This window comes from Natrix helvetica (genome assembly GCF_964273705.1).
Source record: "Natrix helvetica genome assembly, chromosome: 2".
NCBI classification, from domain to species: Eukaryota; Metazoa; Chordata; class Lepidosauria; order Squamata; family Natricidae; genus Natrix; species Natrix helvetica.
Window position 1 is genome coordinate 124,575,598 of NC_138552.1, and position 23,534 is coordinate 124,599,131.

Consider the following 23,534-nt stretch of genomic DNA (forward strand, 5'->3'; position numbering starts at 1 on the left):
TGGGTTCATGCAGCCCGCAAAACTTAAATTGGCCTAACTGGTTTGCGATTCCGTGTGTTAGGTTAAAAAAAAAAACAATGGCTAACGCACCTCAGCCACATCAACCAGCACTTGCGGCTGTCCAAACAATACCTATTAACCGACGCCACCACTTTTCACTGGCGAGGAAGATCGACTTCTTTGCGCAGGCGCTGTTGGGTTGAAAGCCCACTCAGACACGCAAGCGCAATTGCCCTTCCTTAACGCATGCGCACTAACATTTGCAGTGAAACCATGAGCGCCCGCATTTTTTGAATTCGCACGAACGGCCGATCTGGAGGGGGAGTAACCGTAGAAATAAAAACGGTGAGTTCTGGAATGGGTGGGTAGCCTGCATTGTGGCAAAACTGGCATTTCATTAGGGAGTTCAGGAAGAAGAAGAGCGCAGGCTTTCAGCCGCCGCGGATTACTTTTGTAGGATAAATTGCAGTGTGCGGCGTTTGAAAAGCGAATGGGTTTATTGGGGCATTGAAATAACGATGCTGGCATTAGGTAGAATAGCCTTATAGTCTAGTGGCGTTTTCAGCCGTAGAAGCCGTATTCAAAGGACAGGTTTAAGTAGCGGTGTACTTTGCCATGTTTGGCTGAATAAAGCATAGGGTTTTTTAAAATTTTTATTTGTTATGAAAATATATAAGACGCCAACCTCGCTAAGAGTCAACTCTAGGCGACTTACAATAAGTAAAAGCAACAGAATAAAGCATTAAAATATTACAATAACAAATATTGACATTAAAATTAACTTTAAAATTGACAAAGATAGCGAGAAAAGACTGCCAGCTGCCGAATCTCACCAGGCTCAAGGTTGATTCAGCCTTCCATCCTTCCGATGTGGGTAAAATGACTCAGGTTGTTGGGAGCAATATGCTGACTCTAAACCGCTTAGGCAAGGCTGCAAAGCGCTGTGAAGCAGTATATAAATCTAAGTGCTTTTTTCTGGCTCTTCTCACTGAAGCTGTTCTCACATAAAAATGTGATTTTGAAGGCTGGAAGAGATTTGATTAGTTGTGCAAGTTAATATGTAATAATAATAATAATAATAATAATAATAATAATAATAATAATAATAATAATAATAATAATAATAATAATAATTTATTTGATTAGCCGCAACCCTCTCCTGAAGGACTCAGGGCGGCGTACAATCAAAGCAAATAAAATACATATAAAGACAACATACATACATAAGAAACAAAGACATATACATGTGCATGGAGGAGGTAGACTAATAAGTGAAGACAATTAAAAACACAATTTAAAATCCCATTAAATAAAATTACCCAATTAAAAACCCGTCAGGAGCGTTAAGAAGTTATGGTTGAGCCAGGCCAGCTATTTGGAATAGGTGGGTCTTGAGCTTTATACGGAAGGAGCGGAGGTCAGTGGTGGTCCTAATATCCGGAGGGAGGTCATTCCACAGGGCTGGGCCCGCCACAGAGAAGGCTCTGCTCCTAGGCGCCGCCCCTCGGCACTGTCTGGTGGACGGCACCTGGAGAAGTCCCTCTCTGTGCAAGCGGATGGGTCGTAGGGATGTATGGGGCAGAATACGATCCCGCAGGTAACTAGGTCCTGAGCCATGGAGCGCTTTAAAGATCGTAATCAAGACCTTGAAACGCACCCGATAGACCACAGGAAGCCAGTGCAGCTCGCGCAGGAGAGGTGTCACATGGGAGTACCTAGTACTCCCCATAATCACCCGCGCGGCCGCATTCTGGACCAACTGCAGTCTCCGAGTGCATTTCAAGGGAAGCCCCATGTAGAGAGCGTTGCAGTAGTCCAGGCGAGACGTCACCAGCGCATGGGTGACTGTGCGTAGGGCGTCCCGGTCCAATAGGGCGCGCAATTGGCGCACCAGGCGAACCTGGTGGAACGCCCCCCTGGCCACGGCTGTCACATGGTCATCCATGGACAGCCTGGCATCCAGGAGGACGCCCAAATTGCGCGCCCGCTCCACGGGGGCGAGTTGAATGCCCCCAATGGCCAGAGATGGAATTAACTGGTTGAACCGGGGGGCCGGAGCCCACAGCCACTCCGTCTTGGAAGGGTTGAGCTTGAGTCGGTTGTCATCCATCCAGACCCGTACGGCTTCCACACACCGGGACATCATTTCGATGGCCTCGTTGGGGTGGTTCGGGGTGGAAATGTACAGCTGAGTATCATCAGCGTACAGATGATATCCCACCCCGAAACCACGGATGATCTCGCCCAGCGGCTTCATGTATGTGTTGAACAGGAGTGGCGAGAGGACCGACCCCTGTGGCACCCCACAAGTAAGGGGGCTTAGGGTCGACCTCTGCTCCCCTGCCAACACACGTTGCGTCCGGCCAGAAAGGTAGGAGCCGAACCACCGCAAAACGGTGCCCCGGACTCCCAACCCCTCCAGTCGGTGCAACAGGATACCATGGTCGATGGTATCAAAAGCCGCTGAGAGGTCTAATAGGACCAGGATAGAGGAACAACCCCTATCTCTGGCCCTCCAGAGGTCATCTACCAACGCGACCAAGGCCGTCTCTGTGCTGTGCCCGGGGCGAAAGCCGGACTGGCGCGGGTCTAGATAATCATTCTCCTCCAGATGTCGTGGGAACTGAGAAGCCACCACACTCTCTACAACCTTCGCCAGAAAGGGAAGGTTGGAGACAGGACGATAATTGGCCAGCTCCGTAGGGTCCAGGGAAGGCTTCTTGAGCAAGGGTCTCACCACCGCCTCTTTCAAGGCGGCCGGAAGAGACCCCTCACCCAACGAAGCGTTCACTAGGCCCAGGAGCCAGTCGCGTGTAACCTCCCAGGATGCCAGTACAAGCCAGGAGGGACACGGGTCCAGTAAACATGTGGTGGGTCGCAGTCGTCCACGCAATCTGTCCAAATCCTCGATGACAACCAAGTCAAACTCCTCCCAGAAAGGTTTCTCAAGACTCGCCACGGACGTCTTGACTGGGCCACTGAAGGGGACCCAATCCTTCCGGATTTGAGCGACTTTATCCTGCAGATATTTCCCAAATTCCTCTGCCCTACCCTGTAAAGGGGCCTCCCGCGGCCTCTGAAACAAGAGGGAGCGGGACACCCAAAACAGGGCGGTTCTCTGCGGATGCAATGAGAGTGGCGCAATATTGGCGTTTGGCCGTTCTCAATGCCACTAGTTACGTCCTTAAATGGGCTCGTACTTGTGCTCGGTCAAATTCGGATCGGGAGGATCTCCAACGACTCTCTAGGCATCTCTTGCGGCGCTTCATCACCCTTAGCTCCTCGGTGAACCAAGGAGCCAGGGTGGATCGTTGCCGCCGGAGAGGCCGCAAAGGCGCCACCTGGTTCAAGGCCCCGGTAGTCGAATTGTTCCACGCGGCCACCAGGTCCTCTACCCGAGGGCGGGTCAGGGCTGCAGGAGGTGGCCCAAGCTCCGTTTGGAACCTATCTGGTTCCATCAGGCGCCTGGGGTGGAACCATCTAGTGCTTTCCGGTTCCACCTCCCCGCAGCGGGGGGTAGCACCAGGGAAGTCAAGTCGGAGGAGTGAGTGGTCTGACCATGACAGGGGAGTGATGGTTAAGTTCACTCCTCCCAGATCACTCAACCACTGGCCAGAGACAAAAACAAGGTCCAAGGTGTGACCTCCCTCGTGTGTCGGGCCCTGAATCACCTGAGTCAGGTCCATGGCTATCATGGAAGCCATGAACTCCCGAACCCCCTCTGATGCTTCTCCCACCGATGGCAGGTTAAAATCCCCCATCACTAAAAGTTTGGGGGTCTCAACCGCCACCGATGCGATCAGCTCGAGGAGCTCAGGCAGGGTCGCTGATATATGGCGGGGAGCCAGGTATACTATCAGCAGGCCCAACTGCCTCCCAGGGCCCCATTTCACAACATCCGGACGTCTGTGGCACAGTGGACTCCCTCGGCTCTAAGTCCTCCCGGATAATCACTGCTACCCCACTGCCCCTTCCCCGGGCCCGGGGCTGGTGAAATGCTTGGTAACCTGGTGGGCACATTTCCACGAGGGGTAAACCTCCCTCGTGGCCCAACCAGGTTTCCGTTATTCCCGCGAGGTCCGGCTCCCCCTCCAAAATTAGATCATGAATGAGGGGGGCCTTATTGACAACGGACCTCGCATTGCATCTAGTTTCCTAGTTAAAAGCTAATACAAAAGTATTGCCTGCATCCTGAGCATATAAACTGCAGATGATATTACCTTTGATCATCAATCTTGCACAATCTGGTATTAAAAAATTCCCAACTATTGAATAGATGTTTAGAAAAAATAGAAATCAGCTGTAATGGTTTTGCTCAATGCAGAAAATGTCTGTAAACCACTTAGAGAGGGCTGTAAAGCACTATGAAGCGATACATAAATCTAAATGCTTTTGCTATTAGCCACCTCCAGCAGCTCCATTTGGGGTGGGGTGGGGGGCAATTGGCAAGCCCTTTCAGAATTTGCCAAAGATAACCTATTGTTTACAAGGCTGCACAAGGCTCCAGTGTCTTTGCTTTGTAGAGTGGGCTATGTTTCTGAATCCCCTAAATGGCACTGAGGATCCTACTCACCACTCCCCATTAATATCATTGGAAGTAGCCAAGACAGGGAAATGAAATGCACAACGTGCAACCTAGGATAATTCTTGCTTCAATTAGGGGCACTTGGCAGCAGAGATTCTACTGGAAATTGTTATAAGTAGACTTCTGCGACCTTCTGACAAGCAGAGTCAATGGGGAAACCAGATTCACTTAGCAAACCTGTTACTAAACTGCAGTGATTCACTTAACAACTGTGGCAAGGAAGGTCGTAAAATGAGGCAAAATTCACTTAACAACTATTTCACTTTTTTATGTCACCTTTTTATATATGACTTAATAATACCTGCCTATTCTTTTTTGCTGATATAGCTGCATGACTTTATGATGTTGATTTTTATCTAAAGGACTAGAATTTCATTCTAATACCCAGTCCTATATGTGTTTACTCAGAAGAAATTGCCATTGATTTCAGCAAGATCAAATGAGCAGGTGTAAAATTGTTGTTAAAATTCAGCTTTTTCAATAATACCATTTTCTGAGCATAACGTGTTGGAAATATACAAGTATATTTTCAAGATACAACAAATATATGCAAAGTGTTGAATTTCTTTTCTTTTTTTCCTTTTTTGCATAAATAAGACCATTGGAAAAGCACTAGGCATTGTTTATAATTACCGTATGTATTATTGAAGTAGATTGGCCACTAGGAGGTATAGAAGCTCTACAATGAACAAGCTGATTAGTTATTATACAAAGGGCTCAGTACTTTTGAAGTGTTGGTGAAAAGAATGGTGCTATAGCTATATATATATTTGGTGTGGACACATATTTTCTGTCCCGACCTTTTATTTATTTAATTATATTGTAAAGCAAACATTGCAGAGGCTAAGCAGCCAGTTGTAAGATGAAGTACCTATTTTTGTAAGTATCTATTTTTATATAGTTGACTGAGCTATTGAAATCTTTATTGGACATAATGTAGTAAAACAAAAGGTGAAGGCATTGCATGAATATGAACCTTATATAGGGATTTCAGTTTTGATTACTGGTCTATATAAACAAAAATGTAGCAAGACATGTTGCTATATGTATTGAAGCATGTGATCAACTTTTCTGTTCAGGACTCAAGCCATGTGGTCCTGTCCACCATTAAACCATCTTTCCAGACAGCCTCCATGTCTCCAGTGTCTTTTTCTCCACTTGGAGTCGAACCTAGAAGGACATTTCTTTCAACAACATAAAATTCAAACATCTCATAAATGCAACAGAACATGCTACCTATTTATAAAGGAAATTTATAAAGAATGGCAGAAGAAAGCTTCAGGCAGAAGAAAGCCCTGCTATTTGGTAGGACTTGATTCCAATGAGTATACACAGGATTGATAAAGAACAAGATTGAGTGGGCATATTAAAATACATAAAAAGATTAGCATAAGGTATCATGCAGGTTGATAAGCCAAGTTGTATAGAGCATACATTTTTTTAAAAAAACTGTTGCCTGTTTTTAAAATATGTCATGTTTTTCAATAGCAAGAAATACTGCTAGCTTGGAAGATGGAAGTGGAAGAGGAAACAACGTTTCTTGAAGGTATTATTTTACATTTCTTATCTCTAAAAACCCTGAAAATGAATAGCTAAGGCATATTAGTATTTATAATGCGGTTGTTTCAATTTATTCTTGCCTCTTGACTGTCTTTACCTTGTCCCACAGAATTTGGGACAAAACTGGGGCAATGATCGACAAAAGAAAATATTTGCCATGTTGATTTACAGACATTTCTAAAATTCTGTTTTCACTCTGTCATTATGGGGTACTGAGTGTAGACTAATGAGGAAAAAAATGAATTTCAACAATTGTAGAATCAGGCTGCAGCATAGCAAAATTGACAATAGTGAAGGGTCTGAATACTTTTTGAATGCACTGTATATGTAAGTTGGACAATAAGAAGAAAATTCTCATTCAAATACATTGTTATTTTAAAATCTCTGGGTCCTTTGCATCAAATAACTAACTATATGAATTAAAAATAAGTAATCATACATAGCAAAAGAAATTTAAAGTATGTCTCAAAATTCAAAGCAAATGATAGAAGATAATGTTAATTTTGTAAAAAAATATTTGACAGAACAAGTTAAACTAACAAAACCAAAGAGTCTTGTGTTGTTTTTATTCTTGGGAGACTTAAAAAAATCACTTCCCTATCAAACACATTAGCTAGTGTGCTCCCTTTCCTTGGTAATCCACAAAAGCTTTATGAAATTTTTTCACTAATCGTGCATACATTTTTGAAGCTTTTTCTTTTGTCGCCCTGTCAGAAATATAACTATAGTTATAAAACTATTATTAGAGCAAAAACCTTTATAACAGTAATTCTCCATGTAGAAAATAATTATTTCAGTGCTGCTGTCCAGCACTCCCTTCATTTATCAAGTTTTAAATGACAAATAGTTATTGAATTGCATGGTCTCACTCAACATTGAAATAAAATTTATATTTATTTATTTTGTAATATCTGTTATAAAATAAGATTTCTACAAGAATGTATCATGATTTTCTGGTACAGACATCATGTAACTGCAGCTGACAAGTAGACACGTGAGCTGTCATTCAACTCCACCGCACATGCATGGATGCCCCACCCCCCAGCCAACTGTTAGTTGGGTCTCTGCTGTGCATCCACGGAGTGCGTGGGGGGGGGTGTCTCTGCTACGCATGCACGGGGAGCAGGGCACGTGCATGAGAGCCGTGTGTGCATTGCATTTTGAGGGTTTGGACACATGCTTTGGGCACTTGCTTCGGAAAAGGTTAGCTATCACTGTTCTATAATTTTTATTGGTTGTTTCCTTAGGATTGTACTGCAAAAATGCTGATATAAAAATCTAAACAAACCCTAATATTTTGAGAACCAGTTCAGAATTTAGCCACATTGGTTTAAATTTATTGTTGTAATTTCTCTATTGTTTATAAAGGAAATCTTTTACTGAGAAAATACTGCCAACATTTCACTTGAATTGTATAACACTAAGTATGTGTTACAGAGCATAGCAGTCTAACCAGATTTAGGTGAAAGTCTTCCAGCATTCTTACTTTTTGCAATTAAAACAGAATCTCCGCAAAGAAAATTCAAGATAGTATCTTCAAAACAAAAAGTGAAATGCCAACGACTTCCAAAGAACATTAAAAAGAGTTTAGAATCCAAGATCCATTGGACAATAATGTAAGTACTCATTATCTCCTCCCTTTTAGGATTAATAAATCCAGTTGTCATTAATAATATCTTCTAAGTAAAAGAATTTAGGAAGTTAAAAAAAGATTGATTTGATTATTAGCTGGATTTTTGCGATTCTGAATGATTGCTTTAATTGCACAATAATTTTGATTGCACTGATTTCACCTAAATGGACACCTCTGAAATGCAGTTCTGGTATTTGCTGGATTTTTGGCAAAAACAAACAATGTCTTCACTTGCACAGTAGTTTCAGTTGCACAGAGTGCATGTAAACACACATCTGGAATAAAAAGGAATTGGTATTGATTGCTAGCTGAATTTTTGCACAATGGTTTTGGTTTCATTTCTAATTACATGTAAACAAATACACCTGGTGTTACATAACATCAACACATATAAATGCTAACAATTACACAGGAAATGTTCAAAAGCAGAAAGCAAGACACAATTCAATCCTGTTTACACTGAAAATATCTTGGTGTACAAATGATTTTGTGTCTGCTATTAACAGTTTTTCCAGGCAAAGACATAAAAGCAACACATAATGTGCATATGGGTGAAAAATGTTAATATATTATCTGTCTTTACAGAGCTATTCTCTATGAAATTACACAAGATTACAATGAAACTGAAAAACACTTGAATATACTCAAGGAAAGGTAAAGAAAACACCTAGACAATAATAGCCCAAAACTCCTGCAAATGTTCATCCATTGTTAGGATAATATAAATGCTTTGAATTCAATAAGTTTTATCCTCAAAAAAGATTTAAAATAAGTTGTCTGCAGTTAGTGTAATACAGGTATTCCTTGAGTTACAACAGTTCATTTAGTGATGATTTGAAATTACGACACCCCCCCAAAAAAGTACTTATGACCCAGTTCTGAAGTTATGTATGTTGCAGCACCACAGCAGCCGTTCTTCCTTAGGACTGACCGCATTGACCCTGTAACATGCACCCTGCCTACGCCCCCCATCCCACCCCCACTGGACCTGCTTTGCTAGCCCCCCTCCCCCGATTCCACTTGCTCCTCCTCACCTGTTTCTAATCGCTTGCTTACCTTTCAAAGAGCTCTAGAGCAGGCTAACTCATGTGGCAGAAAAATGACGACCTTTTACTCAGACACTGGTGAAGCTGTAAGAACGTGAGATCTAAGGAAAACAGCATTATCAGCTTCTGACTAAAAAAACTTGGGTTTTCTGCCACAAACCTAGCATCCCTGCAAGCCTTGTTTGGTCCCAGCCTGGGCAGTACCGCAGCAGCCTTGTGATTGGGTGGCTAGTTTGAATCAGCAGCTTCAGGGATTGTTGCATGAAGGCAGCGGCAACTAATCAATGCAGAGCTTGAACTGCAATCTCCGTCTCTTACTCAGATGCTGGTAAAGCTTTTTCCTTATATTTCACCTGTGCAGACGCAGCGGGGCAGGATGCAGAGAGGACGAAGCAACTGTGGGGACCCCAAGGGATCATGAGATATCTCAGTGAATGGGGGGAGGCTTTGGGTAGTTGGAAGCAGGTAGCCTGTTCCAGCACTAGGTCCCCCCATGGTCTTTCCCACCCTGAGATACCTCATGTGCACTTAACAACTTGTGCATTAGATTAACGAATGCATTAGGAAAAGCAGGGAGTCCCAGCTAAGGAACATGGGATAGGCCCTGGGAGGCCACATAAGAACATGCATGAACGGGGGAGGGCTTGGAAGGCTAGATGCAACATGTAAGTTTTGGGAGCAAGTTGTGGCAGTGCAGAAAGGTTGGAGAGTAGATGGAGCAATTTATGACCCCGCTATTTTCCTCATTGACATTACTTGTGAGAAGCCAGCAGGAAGGGTTGTAAAGCTCTATAATGTGACCATGGGGTATGGGTTGCACATCATAAATGTAAGTTGGGTGCCAAGTGCCTGAATCTCAATCACCAGATGGGGGCTATGACATCTGGAACATTGCAGATTAGCTATAAGTATAACTAGTAAGTTCTACGTTCAGGGCCATCACAATTTTAAACAGTCACTGTACAAGTGGTCAGTAAGTGAGGACTACCTATATACATCGTAATAGTACAAATAGGGGTTTCTTTTCTTACATCATTAATAGCCAAGTAATAGCAATCAAATTGAAATGGTGCTTCTGAAATTCTTCTGAATTCTAAATATGCTCAAGAAAGCCTGCACATAAAACAGGGGACTTCACATGTTATTTACACAGTGTTTCTTTTAATGTACCCTGCAACTGTATTAGTTATTTTTGGAGCAACTATGCCACATGTTGGGTCAAGTTTAGCTTGTCATTGACAGTACCTAATGGTATTAGGTTTTTTATAAATTATTTCTTAATGTTTTTTCATGTTTGTAGGTAAAACCATTAGAATGTCATTGGTTTCTGAATTTAATATTTCTGCCTATAACATCTAGAATCAGAATTATTGGCCAGTTAGAACTTAATAAAACACATTCAACTTATTAAAAGATGAAAAGCTAAAGAGAAGTAACATATTTATTTGAATTGGTATGTTAGTGCATATGTTGAAATGTTGAACATTCTGGTATGCAGCTATTCTCTTCAGAACTTCCACTCTCTTAAGCAGGTGAAGGAAAATAAGGTATACAGTTAGTCTCAACTTATGACCAGAATTTCTATTGCTAAGCAAGGTGGTTGCTTAGTGAGTCATGCCAGATTTTACAAAAAATGTTTGCCACAATTAACCAAATCACTGCAGTTTCTAAATGAATCATGGTCATTAAACAAATCCAGCTTCCCCTATTGCAGCGATGGTGAACCTTTTTTGGCTCGCGTGCCATAAGTGGGGGGAGCGCAGGGGGGTCGTGTGCAGGCGTGCTGCACCCATAATGCAATGCACGACCCCCAGTGTGCATGCACGCACTACAGGCACGACCCCCCCCATTTTTGCATGCTTTTTTCACCCTCCACAGGCTCCAGAGGCTTTATAGGAGCCTGGGGAGGGCGAAAACAGCCTCCCCTGGACGCCCTCCGGAGGCATCAGGAAAGCCTCCGGACAGTCAGTCCCTGAAGCCTTCGGAGCACTCAAAATGATCCTCCGAGCACTTCTGGTTTGCTCGGAGGGTCGTTTTGAGCGCTCTAAAGGCTTCAGGGACGGTCCGGAGGCTTCCTTGAAGCCTTCGGAACACTTAAAACGACCCTCCGAGGAAGGCCTGGGGAGGGCGAAAATGGCTTTTAAAAAGGGTGAAGTCAGCTGGCTGGCGCCTCGCATGCCCTGACAAATGGCTCCGCATGCCACCTGTGGCACGCCTGCCACAGGTTTGCCATCACTGCCCTATTGAGTTTGTTTGTTGGAAGCTAGCTGGGAAGGTTGCAAGTGATCTGGAATGCTGCAACCATTGTAAATATGTGCTGGTTGCCAAGTGCCTGAATTTTGATCATGTTACTAGGGATACTTTTTAAGTGTGAGGTTGTAAGTGTGAGGCTTCGTAAGTCACTTTTTTCAATGTTGTAACTTCAAACAGATGCAAAACAAATGGTTATAAGATAAGAATTACCGTATTTTTTGGAGTAGAAGACGCAACCTTTTCTCCCCAAAAGAGGGTGAAAATCTGGGTGCATCTTATACACTGAATACAGCATTTTTGGCCTCTTAACCGCGCCCTGCATACCCTGTTTTTCGCAAAATTGGACGCACAGAGGGCTTGGGAGGCCTGCAAAGTGGGGCTGGGGGGCTGGGGAGGGCGAAAAAGAGTGAACAATGGGCCAGTTCTTTAATAAAAACAGGGCTGTTTTTGCCCACCCTAGCCCCAGTAGCACTCTAAGGCCTCCCACACCCTCTGCTCGCCCTGTTTTTGTGAAAAACGGGCCAATTTCTGTTTGTTTTTTGCCCTCCCCAGCCCCCAGGAGCACTCTACAGGCCTCCCACATCCTCTGCACACCCCATTTTTGCAAAAAACAGTCCCAGTTTCAGCTTCCCAAACCCCCACGTGTTGCATTTTTGCCCTCCCTGGCCCCCAAGAGCACTGCAGGCCTCTCAAACTATCTGCATGACCCTTTTTCACAAAAAACGGTGTGTGCAGAGGGTTTGGGAGGCCTGCAGAGTGCTTCTGGGGGCCGGGAAGAGCAAAACCTTTTTTTTAAAAAAATACCTCTTTAAAATCGTGGTGCATCTTGTACTCCAGTGTGTCTTTTAGTCCGAAAGATACAGTAGCTGCACCAATAACCAATCTATAAACCTGGCTAGGTAACTAATGGTATATGTGAATGACCTTGGGTGATTCACAAGGTGAAGAGCCACAGCCAGGGGAACAGTTGAATAAGAGGCAGCTTAATCCAAAGAAGGAATATGGTCATAGTAAACGTTTCAAAAGGAACCATTCCTAGTTTCTTGAGCTGTTAAGAAGAAAAATACTTTGAAACGTACAAGGTTCTTTTAAAATAACCTTACAATAAAGAAAAATTAATTCATCTGGACATGTTTCCAATCTGAATTACTTTGAAAACCTGATAGTAACTTTTAAGCATATGTTAGAAAGAATTTGTAATATTATAAGCTGCCCCAAAACTCTTTTTGTGAGAATGGTGGATATTTAAATTTGCCAAATTACAAAGTTTGCAAATTGCTTCAGCAGGATAAATAACTTTTTCTATTTCTACATAATACAATAAGTATTAAGGGATCTACCCCACCATCTCTTTGATATTCTTCTGTGATGCCAATATATGTGACTTGACTTTTTTTTTAAAAAAATCCATTTCTTTCATTAAATAATAATATATTGAATTGCACAATACCATTCTTAATTATAAGAAAATTCTAATCCTTGCATGGTCTACTAAATAACTGTGGTCTGTAACTTAGGGTTATATTGCTTTAACCCAGTAGAATACAGCTTTATCACTAAGGCAAAGGCCTACGTTATATGTTGATACATAGTTAACCCTTGACTTACAACTATAATTCAGCATGGTAATTATGGTTATAAGTTGTGATGGTCATAAATCAGATCATCATATGACTGACCCAGTTTTTCCAGCAGTTATTAGATGAACACCGTGGCAGTTAAGCAAACTCATTGTTTGCTATGGATGATTTTTGCTGGAAACTGGAAGGAAACACTGTTTTTGGCCAAAAAAGTAAATTGCAGTTACATGACTAAGGCCACAAATGGGGCTAGTTACTGAGCACCCAAAATGTGTTCATATCTGAGGGGGTGTCAAATTCTTGTTGGGGGGGGGGGGCTGTTGTAACTTAAGCAATTGATCATACTCAGTTTTGGACTTGACAGTTTTCTATATGGGCCAAGTGCTTTACATTTCTTTTGTTGATGTCAAAGATCAGAGATGGGGGGAAGCAAATATATTAGAAATTTAAGAACTTCATTGTTCTTCAACAGGGAAACATTTTTAGCACAGTAATTTTAGCGCTAGTATCAAGTTATCTCATTTAGTTTGATATTTTCATTGCATGATTTCATATATTACAGATAACCATGATAGTATTAACATAAAATGATAATGTTGTTTAACAATTTACTGAAGGCTTCTGAAATGTATTGCAACTTTGGAAGTTCCTGTGGATGAGCTGAATTGTCTGAGCAATGTACAAAAGGTTCTAAAAGAAGAAAACAAAAAGTGTATTTTAATGGAAGAAGGATTGCAGCATCTGGAGGTAAATAAGGAAGAGAAGATGGATTTTAAGAATTTATATAATACATTGTGTGAGTAAATAGTTAATATGATATCCTAAACAATGTTCCACAAATGAGATTTTCCCATAGCTGTGTTATACAAAATCAATGAACAATCTTGCATGACTTTATTATTTCCATTCATATATTATTATTACTACTCCAAGCATCTGTAACATGTCATAATAAATCTATTAATCTCTCATACATTGCAAAATGTCGTTCATACTTATAAAAAGGAATATCACATCATTACTTTTCTTTCCTTTTAATCTTTTTTTATTTTGCTTTAAGGTGAGTTATGAACTTTAAAAAACAGTTGGTCGTCAAAGGTGCAGAGAGCCACTGTGGTTTGAAACACTGAGAGGTGGATTTTGATTGATGGTTCCTTCTGAATAAACTGCAGAAATTGAAAAGTTTTCTCAATTGGCTTGAGAGTTGAGCTTCCAGAATTCTAGGATTCCATCTGTGCTCTTAATTCAGTGGCACCAACATGGACATTAAGGTTCACCTTCCCTACCTGTTAATCATTTTGGGAAATAATTAATGTACAGATGGAGATATTTCCTCTGCCAAACAAAAACAAGAGAGATTTTGCTTTAAAAAAATTTCAAAAGAGTTATTAATTAAATTACAGAGCAATATTATTGAAATATGTTTACAATTTATTTACAATAATTTTAGCTGAAAGACTGAAAATAATTTTACAAGATTTATTCATGGTTTTTGATAAAAGACCTTTGAAGGATGATGTTAGAACTAAGTTTGATATTTGGAATAACATAATGAAAAACAAGCCACATTGATCTTTTTCGATGGAGAAAGGGCTTTTGACAATATGCACTTGGCTTTTCTTAACTATTTGGAACTCATGAATTTTGGACAAAATGTTATAAAATGTGTGAAATTGATTTATACTTCACCGAAGGCACAAGTAGATATTAATGGAGATTTAACTAAATCATGTGGGCCACTATAAGCAACAGTAAAATGTAATTAAGAAAAGATTTGATGATAGAAGGGTATACTTATCAATGTTTTTTTATATCAGAAAAGTTTAAAATGCATAAAATATTTTATGACCTTGAATGATGTAAGACTAATTTTGAATCAGAACTATGTACTAACAATGAACGTGTTATTGCTAAAATGTATGAACTTCTGTTGAAATGTGAAACAGAAGAACAAGTGGAAGAATGTACAGTATGTTAAAACAGGTTAAAAATTTTTTGATTACAATATATAAATGAATCAATGGGAAAAATGTAGTTGAAAAGACTGCATTTACATTATCTTCTAACCTTAAAGAGAAGGTTTATAAATGATGTATTATTGGTACTTGTCATCAGAGAAATACTCTAGAATGTTTAATGGTACTTTAAATCTTTTTGGAAATGTGAATGACATGAAAGAATATTTTTATCATGTCCATTGGATGTGTAAAAAAGCCACAAATATATTGTAATATTTTTTTCTGTGCATTTTAGATAATTGATTAGCAATACATTCATTTATTTCCTGTTTGTTTGGATGGTCTGTAGTATACACCTATGGCAACGTCATTCCTTTTTTCTTTTACATTAACCCAAATGGATTCAAGAAGGGTTTTTCCCCCTTCATTTCTGTAGAAGTGTAGTTACCTGTTACATACAATATAAACTCACCTCCTCTTTTGTCAGGCTGTTTCTTTTGAACAATTTAAATCCTTCAGTACATCAAGTCATGGGTTTTATCTCACCAAAGTTTCAGTAATGGCAACAATGTTATATCTGACCTCGTGTACTAGGAAGTCAAGTTTGCCTTGGTTCCTCATACTTTGAGCATTGGTATATAGCCATCTGAGTTCTTTTTGACTGACTCTGCATTTGTTTCCTACATCACCTATTTCATATTTGAGTTTCCCTTCTCACCACGATTGGATGTCTTGAGGTTTATGCTTGGGATTAGGTTCTAAAGCTTGATCTCCCTCCTCTTCCAATTTTAGCTTTAAACCCTTTGGATAAGCCCAGCCAGGTGTTTTTCAAACATGTTCTTCCTGGTTCTTGTGATGTGTAGCCCATTTCCTTCCAGAAGCCCTTCATTAAAGTAATGTAGATTGGTCTAGGAATACAAAGTTATCTGGACAGCACTATCCATTCAGCCAGTGATTTACTTCTAAATTCTCTGTGCCCTCTTTGGGTTTAAATGCAGGGTTTTATTTCTTTATTCGTTTGATCTTTTGTGGTTAATGCTGAAATATTCAGGGTTGCACCATTTCACCTGCCATGTTCCATGCTGTCTTTCCACCATTCTCAGCTGTTGCACTGTAAGTCTTTCTGCCATTCCGTTCCAACACCATTCTGTTCTGACACCATGCCTTCTCCCTCTCTCTCTTCACCTCTTTCTTCTGTTTCTTTAACTTACTTAATTTTATCTTATATAAGTGTTAACTTTTCCTCCTTTTTCTTCATCTCCTCTACACTAAGTTTCTTGTTGCACCCAATGCCGTGTTGCTGCTGCCCTTGAAAAACATATTGTGTCATTTGCATCTCCTGCTGCCACTGGTTGCACTCGCCAGTTGTGCCTGCATTCTTGCTCGCGGGTTGCACTCACCAGATGCATCTGCTACCAATGCTGCTCAGTAAGCATCTTGTTGCCTAGTTGTGACTACTGTTGCCACTGGTCACACTCATAGTTATGCCTGCCAGCTCAGCAGTAGATGTGGCTGCTCACTGATTGCGGCTGCTACTGCTAATTGCCTCATCGCCATTGCTTTGCTTTTCCCCCATCCCCCTCCTTTTCTTCTCCTGTCCTCTTCCTGTTCCTCTCTTTCTCCTTCCTTTACTTCAAATTTAACTTTGTTCAAACTTTAGTTCTTCTCCTCCACCCCTTTCCCTCATGATGGAGCATCTTCCTCAATTATTAATGCACACGTTTTTAAAGGCTAAAGTGTAATTAAAACCAGAGGCTTCTGTATTGGGACTAATGGACAAGCAACTGGAAACATGGTTGATTTCACTTCCTTGAAAGACAATACCTACATTTCTAGAACAATTTTTTGAAGCTTTTAATAAAGTTTATATAAAAAGTGTTGCATAGTTCCCCCTTCCCACAGTAGAATAGAAAACTAAATTCTGAAACCCAAGGTGCTGCATATGTGAATCCTTAAATGCCTTTTTTTATTCCAGTTTACAAATTATAACTTGTTACACAATTACAAATTATATATTAATTTTCTAATATCTATTTAACAGGAATTTTTTTCAATACATTCCATGTAATGAGAGAAAGAACAAATATGTTATATAAACTTTATGACTTATATAAAATTTGTCTTAATTCTAACACAAATGCAGTATATCCTTACTTTAAATACATTTGTTGTCATCCTCTTTCATTTTAACCATAGGAAGAAATAACCAAAGATGTCTTAACATTACATACAGTGGATGAAAAAATGCAAATACTTCAAAAGGAAATAAAAGCATTAAACCATGAGCTGGCAACACTAGAAGCAGAAGCAGATGAGGTATTTGGGAGCCAATACTGGATTTATTTCTGGGCAGTAAGAATTATACAAGACTTACTTTTTTCTTGACAAAGCAATTTGAGAAATGAAAATAACAGTCTCTTTTTTCCAGAAGCAGATACAGTTAGTCTTCAATTTACAAACAGTTGTTTAGTGACTGATGTTACATCAGCCTTGGAATAGTTCTTTATGGCTTTTCAAGTTATTCTAGCCATTGTGTATTGGCTGCTTGGCAACCAGTTCACATTTATAACTGATTGCAGCATCCCACAGTCACATGACCACAATTTGCAATACAGGTAGTCCTTGACTTACATTTAGTGACCATTCGAAGTTACAATGGCACCAAAAAGAACAACTTAGAATTGTTTTTCACATTTACGGCCATTGCAGCATCCCCATGATCACATAATCTAAATTTTGACACTTGTATTTATGATGGTTGCAGCATCTTGGGGTCATGTGATCACCTTTTGTTACCTTCTGACAAGCAAAAGTCAATGGGGAAGCCAGATTCACTTAACAACCATATTACTAACTTAACAACTTCAGTGATTCATTTAACAACTATAGCAAGAAACGTAAAATGGAGCAAAATTCACGTAACAGCTGTCTTGATTAGCAATGGAAATTTTGGACACAATTGTGGTTGTAAATTAAGGACTACCTGTATTTTTTGTTAGTTTCTGGCACCCATTTGGGAGAATGTATTCAGGTAACAATGTGATTCACTTAATGATTGCCATTAACATGATTATAAAATTGGGCCCGGTCATGTGGGTACCTTGATTTAACAATTTTTCCAGTGCCAATTGACTATCTATGGGGAAAGAATTAAAATAAACATTTGGTGTTCTATATCAACATTAATTGTTTTCTCCATTCTTTCCAGTTATTTCATAGAGATGCTAAACATGACCTAGGTCTTCCTGGTCTTTCAGTGGAATATTTCAAACTACCTACTCTTCAGGTGAGTATAAATAATGGCAGTAGTTTCAAGTCACTTGTCTTGAACGTATGCCATTGATTGAATAAAAAATATTCCATTCATTTTAATTTCATTTTGTACTGTTACACTTTCTATTTTATAGAATGAGATTTTGAAGATTGGAAACCCACACGTTCTTCTTGATGACATGAATATCATTCAGCAATCAGATGAGATGAAGAATATGATGGGATTTCTAGAACAATTATATGAAAAGGCAGACCATCGATGTACAGAAGAACAATGAAGTAGCCTGTATCTTTAGTTCCTTTCGTCTTCGAAGGAAATATTTGAAAGAAATAGTTTCCCTAACATGATTTGCATTCTGCAATTCTCCAGTGACATTGTGAAAATTTTGGATGTAATTAAGAAAATGTAATCTATGATTTTATTGGGGTAAAGATATCAAGAGATAGGCTTTTCAGTAACAAGCTAGTCCCATTCTTTTGACTAACTACCATTAAGATTTGATGCAAAAGTCTTCAAGTTGATCAGATGACAAAATAAATTTTTAAAAGCCTTTTGAGTAGTATTCCACATAAGGCTACTTACTACTATGTAGTATGAAACTGATTTTTTTCCTGTTTTTGGGTTGTAGTTTCTTTTTGAATATGCTAGTGTAATTTAGATGCAAGCAGACCTGCTGCTTGAGAAACGTGTACAAATGCAGATAACAACATTTAATTACTTTGTTGGCAAGCTGATTTAAGCATAAACAAGTTTTCACTAGAGACCTACAGCTCAGTTAAACTCTGAGCTAATGAGCAACAGGTTTCTGGCTCTGAAAAATCAAAGAGTAACAGTTTATTTTTCCCCTGCCTCCTGGATATTTGTCATCTGCAATTTTTTGTGGATGTGGGTAAAGAATGTAAGCTGCTTACTTAGGAGGCTAATGCTCCAGGATTCTTAAATATGGTTTCTTTCTTTCACCTTTAGTTGCAGAGTATTATACAGCAGGTTGAGGTATCTTTCTTCACTTGAAATTGTATCTGAGAAAAAGAGAATGAGTGTCAAAACAACACTAAGCTCAGCCAGCATTATTATTTTTTGGGAACCTATAATACTTCAATTTCTAGATCTTAAATGGAAAAAGCAGTTGCTTCTTCCATTTTTGTCTTTAGAAATAGGTCTAGGGGGAAAAGGTGGTATTAGTTTCAAGAAAGATTAATCATTATGTCATTCTTTTAAACTGTTGTTGAATGAGTTGCTCACTTGGCCACCAAAGGTAAGTCTTTATTCCTTCCAGATGGGAGAAAATCTTTTAAATGGACTGGGCTTATTGTGTTTGTTCTCTCTTTAGATATCAGGCAATATCATTGGTTGTTTCAAGTATCCCAGTTAATACTGAACATTAAGATGTCCAATTACATCTAATGAAAATGTTAATTTTATTTTTATTTTTAAAAAGATCAATCTTGTATATAATCAAGCAATAGACCTGCTATTGGCTGTTGCCTGTCCTTTGAAGTATAATTGGTTCTCATGGATATTGAAATTAATACTTAAAAGTAGAAGAAGCCTAAATTTGAACTATTTTAATTATAGAGTATCATTCTTCACTCAGATTACCATTGAAAGAAATTAATACCTGATTCTCCTTGGATTTAAGAATAAGATTAGGGGATAATTCTCTTTCTCAGGGTTGTATTCCTCTCTGTTAATTTTTAAGGGATATTCACTTTTGGAAAATAAAACAAATTTCTGTAGTTATCACCTTGGCCTAGATATCCTTTTTCCTTTTTTGAGAGAGTTGTATATATTAAAAATAAACATGCTTTTTTGATACAGCCCTAAAGAATACTGTGTTGTCAGTGAGGTAAAGAGCCGAGGTAGCGCAGTGCTTAGAGTGCAGTACTGCAGGCTACTTCAGCTGACTGCTAGCTGCAGTTTGGCAATTCAAATCTCACCGGCTCAAGGTTGTCTCAGCCTTCCATTCTTCCGAGGTGGGTAAAATGAGGACCGAATTGTTGGGGGCAATACACTGACTCTGTAAACCGCTTAGAGAGGGCTGTAAAGCACTGCAAAGCCGTATATAAGTCTAAGTGCTATTGCTATATCTTTATACTTTATTTACATGTTTCTATGAGGAAAACCTACAGTAGTCTGATTCCCAGAGGTAAAATTTTATGTATGGTTATAAGGGACACCAGAAGCTTAAGTAAAGGAGGCATGCTTGAGAGACAGATTTTAGCTAAAATGTGTAAATAAATGAAATATTGTAAATCTACATTTTCTATAATAGAATATTTTATTTTAATTTTTCAGTCTATGTGTGATGTTTGTACTCTGCAATGATTTTGTAGCTTTCTGGGATAAAGATTTAAATCACTAGTATGTAGACTTATGTAAATTGTCAAGGACAATTTGACTGTAGCAACTGTCTACAAAAAACTAAATAATATTGCCATAAACTAATAAAAAAGGTGTTTACTGCCTAATAGGAAAAGTTGTACTGCTTTTTAAAATGTCAATTTAGCTTAAACATAAAAGTTTTAAGTATAAAAATTTTCTATAGACATGAAATTACTTTAGATTGACCACAACAATCGTCCTACATTGCAGAATAAATGATTCTAGAAACAATTACCAGTATTTCTGTAGGATACATTTTTACAGGTGTTTTATAAGTTTTTCTTTGAAGTTTCTTTTCCCTTTTCAACCACTCTATAAGGGAAATATATGTGACCCTTGTTTCTTTTCTTTGGTCCATACATCACTTCAGGATCATTCTGCTGAAATCTGAAGCACAATGAATTTGTATGGGGGTGGGGGTGGCTTAAGGAATAAAATAAATTTAAGTCTCTGTTACCCTTGATGTATTTACATTCATTGACATTCCTGTCTCACACGTCCTCCTAAACACTCCTATCAAAGTACCACTAACTGCAAAAAACATCCTCATTCCTCTTATACTTTTAGATGATACAGATGTAAACTATGATCCACAAAAGATTCAGTCAGGCAAATAAGATTGTGAAGATATAGAGTTGCATACAGAGAATTTTTCCCTGAGAAACATATAAAAGAAAATGGGTATCAAATATCTGAAGCTGAATGTTTTGAAGGCAGAGAATCTACCTACTTTTCACAATTGCACAATTTTGAGAATTCTACAATACTTAGAACTAAGAATGACTTACTTGTATTGATTAATAGGAGTTCTTATTTAAAGTATGTCAAAACATATTTTGTTGCAATAAATGCAAGAATAATTGCAGAGCAGGATATGTGTAACAAATACACGCAGAACTTGTCTGATTTATTCGGTCAGTATTTCAAATCCCTCCTCTAAAAGTGGAGCTAGTTTCCACCCACCTGGTGACCCATCCTAGAAGGTTTATATATAATCTGAAGTGCAGTTCCCTCTTCATGTTTTGGCTGTGTTCTCTCTCTGTATAATAATGCTGTAGAGTCAACTCCAGGTATGTGAGGACAGCTCCAGCTATCTGAGAATTGGGATTATGGTCTTTGAAATGATTGTCTAGACAGATGAATGCATTCATTTGAGTAATTTCTTTAAATGGATAGCTCTTTTTAAAAGTACCTAATTTTGAAATGCAAAATTTCCAATGATTTTCTTTTTACTCTGTTATTCTATCTATACTATGCGTTCTGCATCCAAGCAGTGTAATTTCTGTGTTTCTAGTTTGGGACTGTTTTTTACATGCACTTTTCCACTATCTCAGTTGAAAGCTGCTATATTTATATACTTACTATATGGCAGTGATGCAGTGGTGGGTTTCAAAAATTTTTAGAACCTATTTTGTGGGTGTGGCCTATTTTGTGGGTGTGGCTTGGCAGTCATGTGACCAGGCGGGTATGGCCAACTTGACATCACTCATGCACACTCAGTCACATGACTACCACCACCCAAGCCATGTGGAAAAAAAATTGGGATTCCTATGAAGAGGGTGGGGAAGAGAGGGGAAAACCTCCCAAAAATGGACAACTGGAGGATTAAGGGCCGAAATTAAGGAGATCTGAGAAGGCAGGACAGGGGAATCCAGTAGAAAGCTATCACACACTGGGGAAAGAACTTTGGGAGATTGGAGGAGGCAGGACAGAGGGCAATCCAGTAAAAAGCTATCACACATTGGGGAAAGAACTTTGGGAGATCGGAGGAGGCAGGACAGAGGGGAATCCAGTAAAAATGAGCTTGCTGCTCCTGTCTGGTAGATGGTGCCGCTGGACCTTTCCATGCTTCTCCGTTTGCCACCTCCACTCCCAGGTATGGGACTTGACACCAAATTGGGCTGTGATAGTGCGGACAGGCAGGGGGGAGCGAGCAATGGAGCGGCTTCCAGACGGGCGATGGGAGCGAACGAGCCACAGGGCCGGTGCAGGCGTTCCAGAAGTTACTTCTGGGTCCACCGGTCGAACCTTCTCTCACCGTATTGGTAAATTTCACCATCCGGTTCTCCCGAGCCGGTGCGAACTGGCAGAAACCCACCACTGCAATGATGGCACCCAAACCCCCAAATGCAGTGCGCACAAGGCTCCCACACACATGTCTTGCTTCCTGTGCATGTGCAGCAAAGACCTCCCGCACCCACTCACCCCACACATGCACAGCAGAGACCTGACGACCAGCTGGCCGGTGGGAGGTGCATGCTAATTCGTGGTGGAACTGAACTAGGGCAACGGCTCACATGCCCACAGAGAGGGCGGTGCGTGCCACAGGTTCGTCATCATGGGTATATGGTATTATTGAGCTTGAAAGGCAATATAGTTTAAAACTTTTCTTGTACCATACAGGATATGGTATTTTTTTCAGCAATAATGCCTGATTTTTGTTCATTGTGTATTGCTTTGGATAGCCTTTAATGAAGGAACTAATATATTCAATACATAAACTCAGAATCATACAGAATTGACTAATGAATGGAAAAAAGGACATAAAGCAATCATCTAATAAATAAGTACTGGTAGAAAACCAATGATGTAATGCTCATTGGGAATTAAAATGCTGATTGGCAATTACAGGTAATCCTCGAGGTACGACAGATTTAATGATCATTCAAAGTTACAACATAACCCCACAACCAAAAATTGTATGACTTTCAAAGTAACAAATTCTACTGAAACCACCCAGTCATTTGCCCTTTTAAATGACCAGTTGGCTTCATAATTCTTTGCAGAGATACTGCAGCACGGCCACCCCCATACTGCCCTGCTGGGTGCCCAAAGGTATGGGCTTTGTCCCTCACCAGATTTCAAGTGGTCCTCTTCCATTCCTCACACACTTGTCTTCTGAACATCTGCAGAACTCAGGAATCTGGGGAGGAGAAGGCCAAATGGGAGGATTTACACTGGCTGGAGGGAAGCAAAACCAGCAGGATTTCTTCTCAGTTGTGCCATGTGACCTTAATATCTTCAAAAGATAAGTGAATATGATAGGGTGGGTCTGGAGGAAGCCCATAGTTCTTTAGCAAATCAAAGGCAGGAGGCAGATCATGGGATATATCAGGGTGAGGGAAGTCTCCCAGAGTCACCTGTGCCAATGTTAGGCTTCCCCAGTTTCCTCCATCCCTGAATCACCCCATGCTCTACCTAATGACCCATGCAATCATTTAATGAATGCATCAGGGAAAGCAGGGACAGGGAGGTTTTTAATT

At 39.9% G+C, this 23,534-nt stretch overlaps 2 protein-coding genes across 5 annotated transcripts in view; one reads left to right on the top strand and one right to left on the bottom strand.

Annotated features, from left to right (window-relative positions):
- MMUT (methylmalonyl-CoA mutase) overlaps positions 1-244 on the bottom strand; it is a 32,576-nt gene extending 32,332 nt beyond the window's left edge. For 2 of the 3 annotated variants that reach the window (XM_081944148.1, XM_081944146.1), the window contains exon 1: positions 91-227. In XM_081944148.1, the coding sequence (XP_081800274.1) occupies positions 91-101 (11 nt within the window). In that variant the 5' untranslated portion in view covers positions 102-227. Of the gene's footprint in view, positions 1-90 lie in introns of all 3 variants that reach the window. The other variant, XM_081944147.1, reaches the window with a different exon arrangement.
- Positions 225-20,357, top strand: CENPQ (centromere protein Q). Of its 2 annotated transcripts, none has more exons than XM_081944149.1 (8): positions 225-345; positions 6,074-6,131; positions 7,650-7,761; positions 8,364-8,432; positions 13,275-13,404; positions 16,812-16,931; positions 17,824-17,901; positions 18,023-20,357. In XM_081944149.1, exons 2-8 carry the CDS (start codon positions 6,098-6,100, stop codon positions 18,164-18,166), a joined length of 687 nt encoding a protein of 228 aa, XP_081800275.1. In that variant the 5' UTR covers positions 225-345; positions 6,074-6,097; the 3' UTR covers positions 18,167-20,357. The 2 variants fall into 2 exon arrangements, with proteins under 2 accessions (XP_081800275.1, XP_081800276.1); XM_081944150.1 differs by lacking the exon at positions 225-345 and adding an exon at positions 459-870.
- The last annotated feature ends 3,177 nt before the right edge of the window (positions 20,358-23,534 follow it).